We start from the raw sequence: 12,304 nt of genomic DNA, 5'->3' as shown, positions 1-12,304 counted from the left end.
TTCTTTTTTGCAACTTCAATTTATCATCTGTATATTTACCGAAGTATTTACTGGATTATGGCACTTTAAGCCCAACCGAGCATAGCCGACTTACTGTACTCTTAGTACTACTCCACCCATTCATTTTTCTGCGTAGGTATTTTTTACGTAAGAAAAATACGCAGAAGGAGTCAACCGCAGCCGGTGGAGGACTGTCGCTCCCGTTCTCTGTGCTGGAAGGAGTTTGACAAGCAAGTACGCTACACTGTGTGGATTTTTACAGATTTATAACCTTCATTGTCAGAGACAAACACTATTTTTTAATTTTTTTTTTATTTATAAATGCAATTTGTTGATACCTAAAAGGAAGCGTGCAGCTGCGTGTGTATTTTAACGATCCTCCTGAGAAAAAGGGAACATCATGATTTAGCTAACTCCCAGCCCGGGACGACAACGTCTTTTGCTCTCCTTCATGTTGGGCAACAGGGTGGGTGCAGACTGAATTATGCTCCAGGCGTTTCTGAGGCACGTCCGCCGCTTTCCGTGGGTCACGAATGTCACACTGTACGGCTGCCTGTTCGCCGGGGGAGACTTGGTCCACCAGTGGTTCTCCGCTAGGGACCAAATGGACTGGAGACAGACGCGCAACGTCGCTGTGGTGGCTTTCAGTTTCCACGGGAACTTCAATTTCTTCTGGATGCGTTTTCTGGAGCGCAGGTTTCCGGGAAACTCCGCCGGGATGGTGATGAAGAAGCTGTTCTTGGACCAGACGACTGCAGCGCCCCTGGCCACCAGCGTCTTCTACACGGGTCAGTGAACGCATCACCACACTGAAAACACTCTGTGCTGGTAACGCATAAACATATCGATTTGTAACGTACACGAAGGACATCGTGATCCCCTCACGTGTCCCACTGGTTCATAGTCCTGTGTAGTTTGACCTACAGAGGCCAGGTCATATGGAGAGCCATTCCATAAGGTCAAACTATCTCAGCGCTGACTAAGATTAATTAGAAATTAATCTGTGGCACATTCATAACTCCCGAAGATTGGAGAACCATAATTATCCCTTTTATTATACGTTTTATACATCTGGGGATCTCTTTGTTTTGTTTTGCTTCTTTCCATTTCTGGCATTAGTTTATTCTTTCTTTATGCCCACTGTTGCTGGTGCTTACAAAGATATTTAGAAATAAAGTAAAAAATGAAATAATCTTGCAGCTGGGTTCATATGTTAGTGGGAGGACATGGAGGGGGTTTTGCTTAAACTGTTGCATTTATTTGAGAACATCTGTGTCCTTTACTAGTTAATGGTTCAACAAATACTTTCAATAATTGTTTGGGAAACTGAAAAAGTCAACAATTACAAAGACAGACTTTAATATTCAATAACACAGACACTGCTAAAACGGCAGTGCAGAGGGGGGAATTGAGGGAGTTAAGTATCATTAGTTATTGTTTTACGAGTTATTTGAATGTATTTTTTTGTACATATTAAACAGTTACTATTTGAAGTTGTATCGCTACAATTATCAAAACCTGTCAATACAGCAAAATATATTGCAGTAATAATTTTTTTAACCTTATCACTAACCCAAACAGCTCCCACCTAGCACATAACAATGACACCACGAAACAGAAACAGCTTTAAAATCAGGCTAAATACAGACTGAAAGGAGATTAGAGCTATTCTAGGAAGCTGATGAACCAGTTCTCTGCCGGTGACTCTACCTTCAGAGTAGTGATTGGTGTGAAAATCATCACCAACTACAAGCCGCCACCCTCACCTTGCTAACAACCAACAATTGGCTGAGGTCTTAAAACGGTTATTGGGTTATTTTGACGAATCTGCTCTTACACCCTGCCACTCTAGCCCTCAGCTGCTTTTCCTCTTGCAACAAGCTTGCATTGAAGATCAGTCTTGAAACAGAGAACTGGGAAAGTATCTGACCTTGACGCCATTATGTCAACTTGTTTTGTCTTCACCAAGATCTTCAAAAAAATCATATTGTTTCCTTATGAAACCCATTCTCACTGAACTAAATGACTAAGATTTGTTTTTGTACCATCTGTAATCATAAAATCCTTTGAGAGACTAGAGATGGCATGCCAGTGAACAATATCCAATTCGCTTACCAGGGAACATCATGGGATGATTCTGTTAAGTTGGGGCTGCATCACCTTCTGGCAACATCCTGAAGCTGAAATTTTACACCTCCATGTTCTTGTTTGTGTCCATATGTATTATTTTGGACAACTAATTCCACTTATTAAAAGTTATCTAAGTTATTAGTGATTCCAGCCAGGACGAAAAAAATCAGCATTTTTTTCAGGAAACCAATGTATTTGCTGTTGTTAATAATAAAAAAAAAAGTTTATGAGAATATTGCTTCTTCTATTTAAATAACAAAAGTTTGTTTCTGAAGTGTTTTTTTTATATATATACATTTTTTGTAATAAAAAAATTAATAAAAACTTGTTGACTTATTGTTATTGTGACTTATTGTTTTTTGTTTTTTTTTTAGCAGTGCTTAAAATGGTCTCTTCCATGGTCACTGTAAATCATTTTTGTGCGGTATCTTCTGCTCAAACCAGGTGTCAGTTTTTTGGAGGGCAAAGAAGACATCTTGGAAGACTGGAGGGAAAAATTCCTGAACACTTATAAGGTGGGTCGACTCTCGAAAGCATGGAAATAAAAGTAAGAACATAAACTTGCTCTGTTTCCTGCAGATTATTTCCACCAAAGATAAGGAGTGAAATTTTATATTATTATCCTGTGGGGGAAAAAAAGCTGATTTCTGCTACTGTTTGTGTCCGTTAGGAGGTCACCTCTTTCTTTCTTCTTTTCTAAATGTATATTTGCAGGGGGATAAGTGTTAAAACAAATACTGAACACTATGACATTTATAGATTTAGCTAACTTGCACTGCATGTCCACAGGTGGGCCTTCAGTGAAGTAAAACTATTTTAAAAAACAATACAGCAACTCATGGTAAAGCCTGCATTCTTTATTATTTTGGGCTCCTGAGGTTTCACAGTATGAATGAACAGAACATGCATCTGTGAAACGTTTGGAGCTGAGGTGAAAGACCGGTTCAGCCACAAGGTTGGCTGTTCATTCCACAGCCACTCCACATGTCAGAGAGTTCCTGTTCAACACACGATTCACAGGATTGAGTAACCAAACATCACTGGGTTTTCTATAATTGTACCTCTGCTGGTGATTTTTTTATTGGGTCTGTCAGAAAAGTATAGAATTTCAAAGTGTAAACCAAAAGAACCAGAGAAACTGTTTGTTTTTGCTTGTTAGAACATTAAAACACTTGCAATCAATTTTTTGATTGTAAGAATCTCCGCAGGTGAATTAAAGTAGTTTTGTTTCTTTGTTTGCTAAGTAAGCTGGTGTCTGATTTCTGTTTCTCGTTTTTTTTTTTTTTTTTTTTCAGACCGGGCTGATGTTTTGGCCGTTCATGCAGGTAATTATTAACATCTTGTTGCACAACTGCTTGTATTGGTGGGAGGAGGGAAAATAAAAAATCTGAACTCCAAAACCCATCAAGAAAAATAATCTATTTACCCTTTAATTTGTAATTTACATGCATTGTTGTTGATCCAAGAATGTGAGGTGGTGGCTAACATTGGTCTGCATATCTGGCTAAGTCTAAGTTACCTGCTCTATTTATACATGTAACCTTTCTACCTCTGCAGTTAGCAGTGGATCAAGCAAGTGTGCAAATATTTATATGAATACAGATGTATTTAGTGATTTTAAGACTGCACTCTATTAGGAAAACATGATGTTTCAAAACTATTTCTGCAATAACAATATGAGTCGTAATTAGACTCAATTTTCCTCACTATTCTCCTTTTTTTCATCTCCATAGTTTCCCGTCATTCTTCCTTTGCTTTGTGAAATCTGTCAGTTGTGCGAAAATTAAAAGTTCATCCAAGTGACCAGTCATATAACTAGCAAGCAAAGAGGTAATGCGCTGCCTTTTAGATATGACAGCTTAATAAATAGAGATTTCAGTGATGCACACAGTGACGCTGAGAAGACCATTGCGATTTAATCTGTAATTCAGCTATCAACTGTTGAAAAATAAAAACATTTATTTTATTGACTCCAGCATTAAAACCATTCATTCTCATTCTCTGGTTTTTCATTCTCACAGATGACATCAGTGTTAGCCTCAAAAGTCCGCTTATTGTCCAGAAATGGTGTCCAAATATTGATAAAAATCCATAATAGAAACCAGCTGACGACAACAGGAACACACAGCATGTCGCCGCAGCTCCTGAGAAATATTCATATTCTCATCATAGCCAGAAGGTTTTCATGAATCCTAAATCACTTATTTCATATTTTGGTTCTTCATGTCAGGTTCTTATGCTATCCCTTTAGTGTTGCGCACTAAAGTAGTAGAGATAGTACAACAGGTCAGGAGACGGGTCCTCTGGATCAATGTGGCCTGAGTGATTGGACCCGAAAGTGTGCTGGACACTTTCACACATGTATTTAACGCTTCCTGATTCTTAGCGGATTACCCAAGAAGCAGATTAACACCAGGCGGACAAAGAGCCTCAGAATAAACTTGTTCTCATGTATTTTGTAACAGTTACGGTAAAACAGTATTTCAAAAAAAAAAAAAAAAAAAAAACAAGTGCGAGGACTTTAGAAATATAAAATATGTAGCGCTATTAAAAATGTTAGATTCACACTCATTACTTAGAATTTACAAGCTATCTACTGGATGTTGACGCTAAAATAAAGTCGGAATAAATGAGCAAAATGGAAATGTGTATGTGTATGCAGACTAAAGCCTTGTTTGCTGAAACCAGCAGCTCTGCTGTATGCTACTTACAGCTGGTCCTTTCTGTGACTTCTCGTCTACTGAGTTTTAATCACAGCAACTGCGCCTTTCGTGTCTGTTTCTCCAAGTTTCTGAACTTCGCCCTGGTGCCTCTGTACGTGCGGACCACCTTCACCGGCTGCTGCGCCTTCGTCTGGGCCACCTTCCTCTGCTTCTCGCGTCAGACTGGGGACGGCACAGCCGGAGCTGCCCTGGCCTGGATGTTCCCCCCAAAAGACGAGGCAGCCAAACCTGCCGACGACGAAACGGACCCGAAGCAAAAGGTGGAGGAAACGGCAGCGTCCAGGCCTGCATAATAGGAGGCCTGGAGGGAGGCTGTTTTGTCGGGAGGGGATAATGGAGGACACAAACTGGATTCGTCAGGTCCAGGAGGACAGCATGTCAGTCCTGCTTTTACTGTCTCATTGTTTCCAGAAACACTGCCAGACCCGTCTACCGAGGTCTCCCTGATGCTGCAAACCTCCACCAGCTTGTGGAATGTGTTCATAAAGCACAGTCACAGAAATACAGCAGATATGATCTAATCTTACTGTGCATAACGCTGACCTGTCAGCATGTTTTAGTATTTTATTCAATCAGGTTAGCACCGGTTGTTGTGTTGTTTTTCCGCCCAGTGCTTAGCTTAAGTAGCCTGAAAAATACTGAAAATATTCATGAGCATGTCTTCTGTTTTTAATGACAAAAACCGATGTACAACAAGGCATCATTTCCACAGTGCAGAGTGGGATCTAATTGATTTGATCGAAACTTTTAACATCTTAAAACAAAGGAGATTACAGCCAGTGTTTATCAGCTTTGCTTCTGTGATCTGTTTGGGTTTCAGTTCGCACTGCGGTACCTCAACAGGGCCAGTTAGGAAATCTGTTTTTATGTTTATAATTCAAAAAAGAAATGTTGGGAAATTTCAAAATGAACGTCAGTCGCATCAATTTAATTTCCCTTCCAGTAATTTATAGTTCCTGTATTTCGGAGCAGCAGCACATTCCAAGAAAAGATTGGGCTCTGGTGGTTTTTACCACATTCTGCTAACATGTCTGGCAATGAGGCTTGCAGCTGAGGCATAATTTCAGTGGGTGTTCATTAACGTCTCTGGGAAACACAGTTTAATATGCACAGTGGTAGGGGCTTGCTTTTTTTTATTTCATATTTCTCTGAGATTTGTTGTGGTTTCATTCTCTGACCATACTCCACATTTCTGCTCTGGTTCATCTCAAGAAAAGCAGATGGTAAATCTGAACAGGTTTGACAAGCAGCTGTCAGCATTTGCTCCTTGTTGGCTTTTCCGTACAATTTGTATTTATTTTGCCGTTTTTCTTGACTAACGTTTTCCGAAGCATCCGCACAAACTTCCTCATGGTTTTTCTCCAGTGAAGTCTTTAAGTGGCAGAATTGTTGTTACAACAACATGCTGTCATTTTACAGTCAAGTAACTATGTTACCTTCAGTTTTTATAAAAATGCTTTATATATCAAACATTGCTGAAAAGAAATTTGACTTCGCAATTTAATGCCTTGAAATTAAATTGCATCTCTGCCTCTTTAAGAAACTCCTACTCTTTCCGACACTCCACCCTCAGCATATTCTTACAACAACTCTTCTCCATTATGCTGTTTACAACCATTCTCAGCAGCATTTCACCGAGAAATCACTTGCATGATGAGCTCAGCAGCCACGCAGTTTCAGCAGGTGTTTGCTAATTGCTGCTAGTCTGAAGGAGCCGAATGGGCTCTCCTCTGAGTTGTCCAATGCAGACATTGAGTTAATTTGCTCCTGTTCTGTTGATTCATCTGCATGTGAAGCTTATACGGGAACCTTCCGCACACAAAAGGTTTAAATTATGTATTTTAAAAAGGAATGATTGTTGAGATTAACCAGTGAATCAGATTTATTATGTCAAAGCTTGCCATGTCTTGAATCGTGTCAAGAGGGTGAATGTCAACGACGAGCAGAGAAAGGCTGCCTACTTTATTTTTATTTGTCATGCTTTATGCTTCAGCAGGTGCTGTTTAAACAAGGGAAGTCTGTTTTTTATTGCTTCCTACTCTTACCAGCTCATGAAAAGATTGAAACACTACAACTAATAACTTTCTACTGAGGCAATCTGAGATTATTTTTCATCTGATTTAAGTTTACTTGAATAGCTATATACTGCCCACCTCTTCTTCTTCTTCATCTTCCTCTTCACATGAATACATTATTCTTTTCTTCTGTTTTGTGCCATTTTATGTCTTCAATGCAGTTGTCAACCATCAAATGTTAGCATGTGTTCCTACCTTTGTTTTAAAGAGACATGACTTTAGATCCTAATTTTATTTTCTGTTGTGACATTCTTGATTTCAGTTCCTATTTCTGTGTGGATGACAGAAAAATATTCACTTCTGTCTTTTATAGTGCAGAGAAGATGCGAGTATGCAGTCCTGTCCGCTTGTAACATTTCATGTAGCTCACACAACTGAGTTAAATGAATTTCACATCAATATAAGAGCATAACTTGGAGATCGTTTGAGAATAAATTCAACACGACAGCTGTTTGTCCTATTTATGTTTAAGCTGCGTCCTTGACCTTGACCTTTAAGATCAACTGAGTCAAACCTATTAGTCATTCCGAGAGTTAGAACAAAATACGGGGAAGCAGCTTTTAGTTTTTATGCTCCAGCCCTCTGGAATAAGCTTCCGGCTCACTGCAAATCTGCCCCAACTTTGAGTTTATTTAAAACAAGGTTAAAAACATTTCTATTTGATGTTGCCTATTATTAAATTTTTTTGTGTGTGTGTTTCTTGTCTGATTGGTATTGTTTCTCTGTAAAAGCACTTTGAATTGTCTTTGACTGAAAGGTGCTATATAAATAAAATTGCCTTGCCTTGCCTTGCCTTGCCTTGGAATTACGGATTTATTATTTATGTAATACGATGTGATTTTTTTTTTAATCCCAGTATTTTCTTAAGTAAATATTTGTATGGAGATGTTGCTACACTGGATGTGAAATGTAATTGAATATTCCCTTTGTTTCTGCTGGGTCATTTTAGCAGCTAATTTAATATTTTGGTTTGCACAGTCAAAGATTTCTGACTTTTTTTGGGTGTGAGAACAGATTGGTGCTCTTGAATATTTAAAATTAATTGATGTCGTCTTGCATTTGTTGCACTAATTATGAAAGATAAAACTATGGAGTAAAAATAAACTTTATTTTGACTCTGTGTGTTTTCATTGGGTTTCTTTAGAGATATATTACACTTGCAAAGTTTATACCTAAATGGATTGCTGTCTGAATGAAATTATTTATAAATAATACATTAGCCCAGACTAAGTCATTCAGGAAATGATCGTCCTAAGTATTTGAACACAAAGCAACAAGAAATTATTAATACATATTGCAGCAGCACAAGTTACTATGGAAAAGGTAGTATCCAAAACTGATTGGATCATATCATCATATTTTGAGGCCTATGGGGATAAAGTTGGACATATATATGTATTTTTTTTTCTCAAAAGACAACAGGTCAGACCCTGCCTTCTGCAATGCATATTTCTAATAATCCGAATGTGTTTCACTGTGCGTGTGTGTGCGTGTGTGTGTGTCTAAGCCTGCTGTTTTATTTTTATCATCATCACCATCAACATCCTGGAGTTCGTTCGCGTCTTCTAGCGCCCCACATCTCCGCCCGCACTGCGCATGCTCCCAGCATCCCCCTCTATCCAGCAGGACTTGAAGACTCGGCTGAAGATGCTCTCAGCTTCTCGGGTCGCTGGTCGCTTGTCGCCGGGTGAACACTGACTCATCTGGAAGAACCCAAGCAGGGAGGAGAAGCTGCAGACTGTCCCTTTAGGTTCTCACTCGCTTCTCGGATTTTTTTTTCCCTTCCCCCCTTCCTCTCCCTCCACTCCAGCATGGAGATGAAGAAGTCTTTCTCGGACACCGAGCGAGCGCTCCGGAGCTACGGCGCCGTGTCGGAAACGGCGTGGACGACGGACAAAGGTGGGCAACATGACCTGATGTTTTAAACGCAGAGCTCTTTCTAATACAGACCAGCCTCGTGTTGTAGGTTTTATTTAGGTCGGCGCTGAAATGGTTAATGTGTGACTCACAGAAGGGTTTTGATGTATCGACAGCCTGACGTTGCTTTAGTGCTATTAAGGCCTATTACTTACTGACATGACCACGGTGGGTAATAAGAGGCTGCGGATGAGTTTGAGTCAATATATGTATCCCTAAAACCTTAAGATTATAATTGCACTATAACAAACACAGCAGTGAATCTTACAGCGGACATTACCGTGTGCAGGATGCATGAACATGTCAGTTACGGTTACAAACTAAACACTGAAAGCCGAGGAGGAGTTTGCATGGGGCTGATGACTCAGACTGAGTACTAACAAGGATTTACGGTAACTCTGATTGACGTATTAAACATAATGATATTAAAAAAGCGTCATAACGCACGGTTATTGCTCTGATCATCTTGAAGATTGCAGTCTTCAAGATGATTGTAAATTACATTTGTTTTTGTGATTATTCTAATCACTTGCTGAACCTTTGAAGAAACTTTTATTTTATTTTTCAATTAACTTTTTTTTTTTAAAAGTTTGCTTACATCACATTCAATGTCTCAATTATTTTCTCTCATTCTGACATCTAAACCTGTAAAAATAAATAAATAAATAAATAAATAAATAAATAAATAAATAAATAAATAAATAAATAAATAAATAAAAATCAATGACACGGCTCACATAACATCTGTTATTTTACGTTATGGATCCCTGCTGGTTCTGATAACTCACCAAGGTGAGAGGAAACACTTACAATTCAGTGGCTGCTGTTTGTGTCTTGACTTAAGTTGCTGTGTTTGCATGTCGTTATCCCCAAAATGGTTTGTATTTGGTGCTCACCTGGTTCTCTTGTCTTGGTGTGGGGAGGGCCGGTCCAGCTGCAGCAGCAGCAGAGCATTCAGTGTGGCTGCAGGATATGTCAGGGGCGTCTGCATCGGGTGACATGCGCTGACATTTCTTTGTTGTTTTGTTCAGTGAGGTGTGCTGCAGAGTTTCCAGGCAGCTTGATGAGGAGCACGCCCTTTTATTTAAATAGGGTTAAATAAACCCGAATAATTATACGTGGAACTAGGCTACTTTGCTCATAAAACAACGGGTGGTAGTCTGCCATTAACTGTTAGAGGTTAATAGAAAACTTTAATTAATTGTCCTGTGGTTTTAATTTTTTGTTCATATGAGAAGAAGTTGTAGGTGTCACATCATATACAACTTGTTCTATATGTCTTTAGACACCTGGCCTCTATTTATGGTGGAAGAAGGAGGAAGATGAGGGAAAACAGCACCTTAGCTTGTTTCATGCTGCAGCTCTGTGATGCAGATCATTAGTGTTTATTATCTACAGGCACATTAAATGATTTGAAATCGTAAGCAGACAGAAAATAGACCGAGTGGTCCTGCGCAGACATTTATGTGGTGAGTCAGCTCCATCTACGTGCAGAACCCCACAGAAACAAGGCTGCAGCGCCCGGCCAGCTGGTCTTCCACTGCTACAGTATAAACCGTGGATTCATCATCGCTGTTGACTCAGGAAAAACAGGGAACTTGAGTTGTTTACTCAGTTACTATATATGTGAAGGGGGTTGTTGTTTAGCAGTGCATTTCTCTGTCAGTGGGTTTCACTGCAGCATGGATGAAAGTAAGGGCTACGTGATCAAGGGAACTGTTAAAGGTTTAAGCCATAGGAAGGTACAGCCGGCCCAAGGCATAAGCGTACAAAGCTGCTGCCTCCAGACTAACTGCGGTCCCCCGAGAGCAATAGAATATTGAAATATCTAATGTGACGTACGGCTTCTGCAAAGGTGATTTATCCGTGAAAAATGTTCAAAACAAAACTTGTGACCCTCTTGCTTTGAAATCATCAAATCGGATTGGGGTCTTTTTTTTTTTTTTTTTTCAAACAAATTGTTTTGTTGTTGTTGTTGAAAAGGTTAGTGCTTTAGAAGTGGGCTTGATTCGCCTCTCTACATGCTACAATCCCCTAAACTCCGGAAATAACAGAAACAACTTAAATAACATCAAGAAATATTCATGGCTTTCCTCATAACTATGTAGATTATTGCTTCGACAACAGCGCCTGCTGTCAGATTATTTCCAGCCTGCGTTCAGGCACCATTAATGTCTGAGCTTTAGGGGCTACAGTGAAAATGAAAAATGAAGCTTTATAATAATGTATGAAAGAATATTTCCATATTTTCAAACATGCACGCTGTGTGCTGTCTTTCACAATAGATAACACCTAAAGCTTTCCACATTTTATCACTCTACAACCAAAACAAAATGTTAGCATATTTTATAAGGATTTTATGCAATAGATAAGCACAAAGTGGTGCAAGTGGAGAATGATGCGTGGTTTTCAATTTGTTTGCAAATGCACATTTGAAAAATATGGCGTGCATTTGTAGTTATTGCCTTTTACTCTGATAAGAACCAGTTCAACCAGTTGAAGTCACTTAGTAAATCGAGTCCATCTATGTGTAATTTCACTTCTGTTTCTTCTAATCCCCTCTGACTCGCATCTTTGTAGCTGCTGTTCGCATTTTCTTACAGTGATTTTGGATTTCCAGTGGTTTGGTGTGAATCACAGCAGCTTCACAGCTTCTGAGAAAATCAACAAATTCTCTTAAGTTCAACGCTGTCCTCAGACCATAACTTGGAAAATTAACTCGGCTCAGCTTGTCGCTGTGTGACTTTGCAGATACAAATGGGATTCTCTGGATTTAGCAGAGTGCTCTCTATCAGCTTTACATATCTTGGGTCTGAAAAGTTTTGACTGTTTTTCTTCGCAAAATATCTAAAGCGCAGCCTGATGGATGGAGAGCATAGCTGTAAGCTTCAGTTTCCAAATAGTGCACCAGATTTTGAGTTGGATTCAGGTCTTTGACTAGGCCCTTCTAACACATAAACAAGGTTTGACCCAAACCTTCCTTTTGCAGCTCTAGGTTCATGTGTATCATCAAACATGTGCAGTGTTGGTTTTCCCAAACGTAGATTTTTTCATGTAGTCTAAAAAGTTCAGTTTTGTTTTCGTCTCATGATTTCACCTTCTCCGCATCAGTTAGTTTGTTATGCCACCTACTTGTGACAAGCAGAAAAACACAACTTCTCATGGATCCGTTTGAACGAAGGCTTTCTTCTTCTACTCGTTCATAACAGCCAGATTTATGCCATACATGCAGAACGAGCAGTAGTTCTGTCAACATTCTGTGATCATCGCTTTCCTTTCTCGCTCTGTTAGACGTGGGATGATTAATTGTGATGATGACCTACATAACTCTGATTCAAAATGTTCCCACCACCTTATTCCTGACCTTTCTGTTGTGTTTCTTAGTTTTCATGATGCTTTTTTTTTTTTTTTTTTTTTTTTTTTTAATTTTCTTTTTTTTTTTCAAACCCCCTAAGGGTT

The 12,304-nt window shown here is 39.2% G+C and overlaps 2 protein-coding genes across 2 annotated transcripts in view; both read left to right on the top strand.

Annotated features, from left to right (window-relative positions):
• The first annotated feature begins 151 nt into the window (after window positions 1-151).
• On the top strand, window positions 152-5,738 carry LOC106943136 (mpv17-like protein). Its single transcript, XM_015026488.1, has 5 exons — window positions 152-234; window positions 466-788; window positions 2,575-2,645; window positions 3,426-3,455; window positions 4,919-5,738. Exons 2-5 carry the CDS (start codon window positions 485-487, stop codon window positions 5,144-5,146), a joined length of 633 nt encoding a protein of 210 aa, XP_014881974.1. The 5' UTR covers window positions 152-234; window positions 466-484; the 3' UTR covers window positions 5,147-5,738.
• Window positions 5,739-8,495: 2,757 nt separating this feature from the next.
• Window positions 8,496-12,304, top strand: part of bmerb1 (bMERB domain containing 1) — a 15,104-nt gene continuing 11,295 nt past the window's right edge. Inside the window, exon 1 of the mRNA XM_015026494.1 lies at window positions 8,496-8,827. Coding sequence (XP_014881980.1) covers window positions 8,740-8,827 — 88 coding nt within the window. The 5' untranslated portion in view covers window positions 8,496-8,739. The remainder of the gene's footprint in view (window positions 8,828-12,304) is intronic.

The sequence above is a fragment of the Poecilia latipinna genome, unplaced genomic scaffold (genome assembly GCF_001443285.1).
Source record: "Poecilia latipinna isolate Pla-1442-1.1 unplaced genomic scaffold, P_latipinna-1.0 Scaffold98, whole genome shotgun sequence".
NCBI lineage: Eukaryota > Metazoa > Chordata > Actinopteri > Cyprinodontiformes > Poeciliidae > Poecilia > Poecilia latipinna.
The sequence above is the reverse complement of the archived record's forward strand: the minus strand, read 5'-3'. Positions and strand labels throughout refer to the sequence as shown.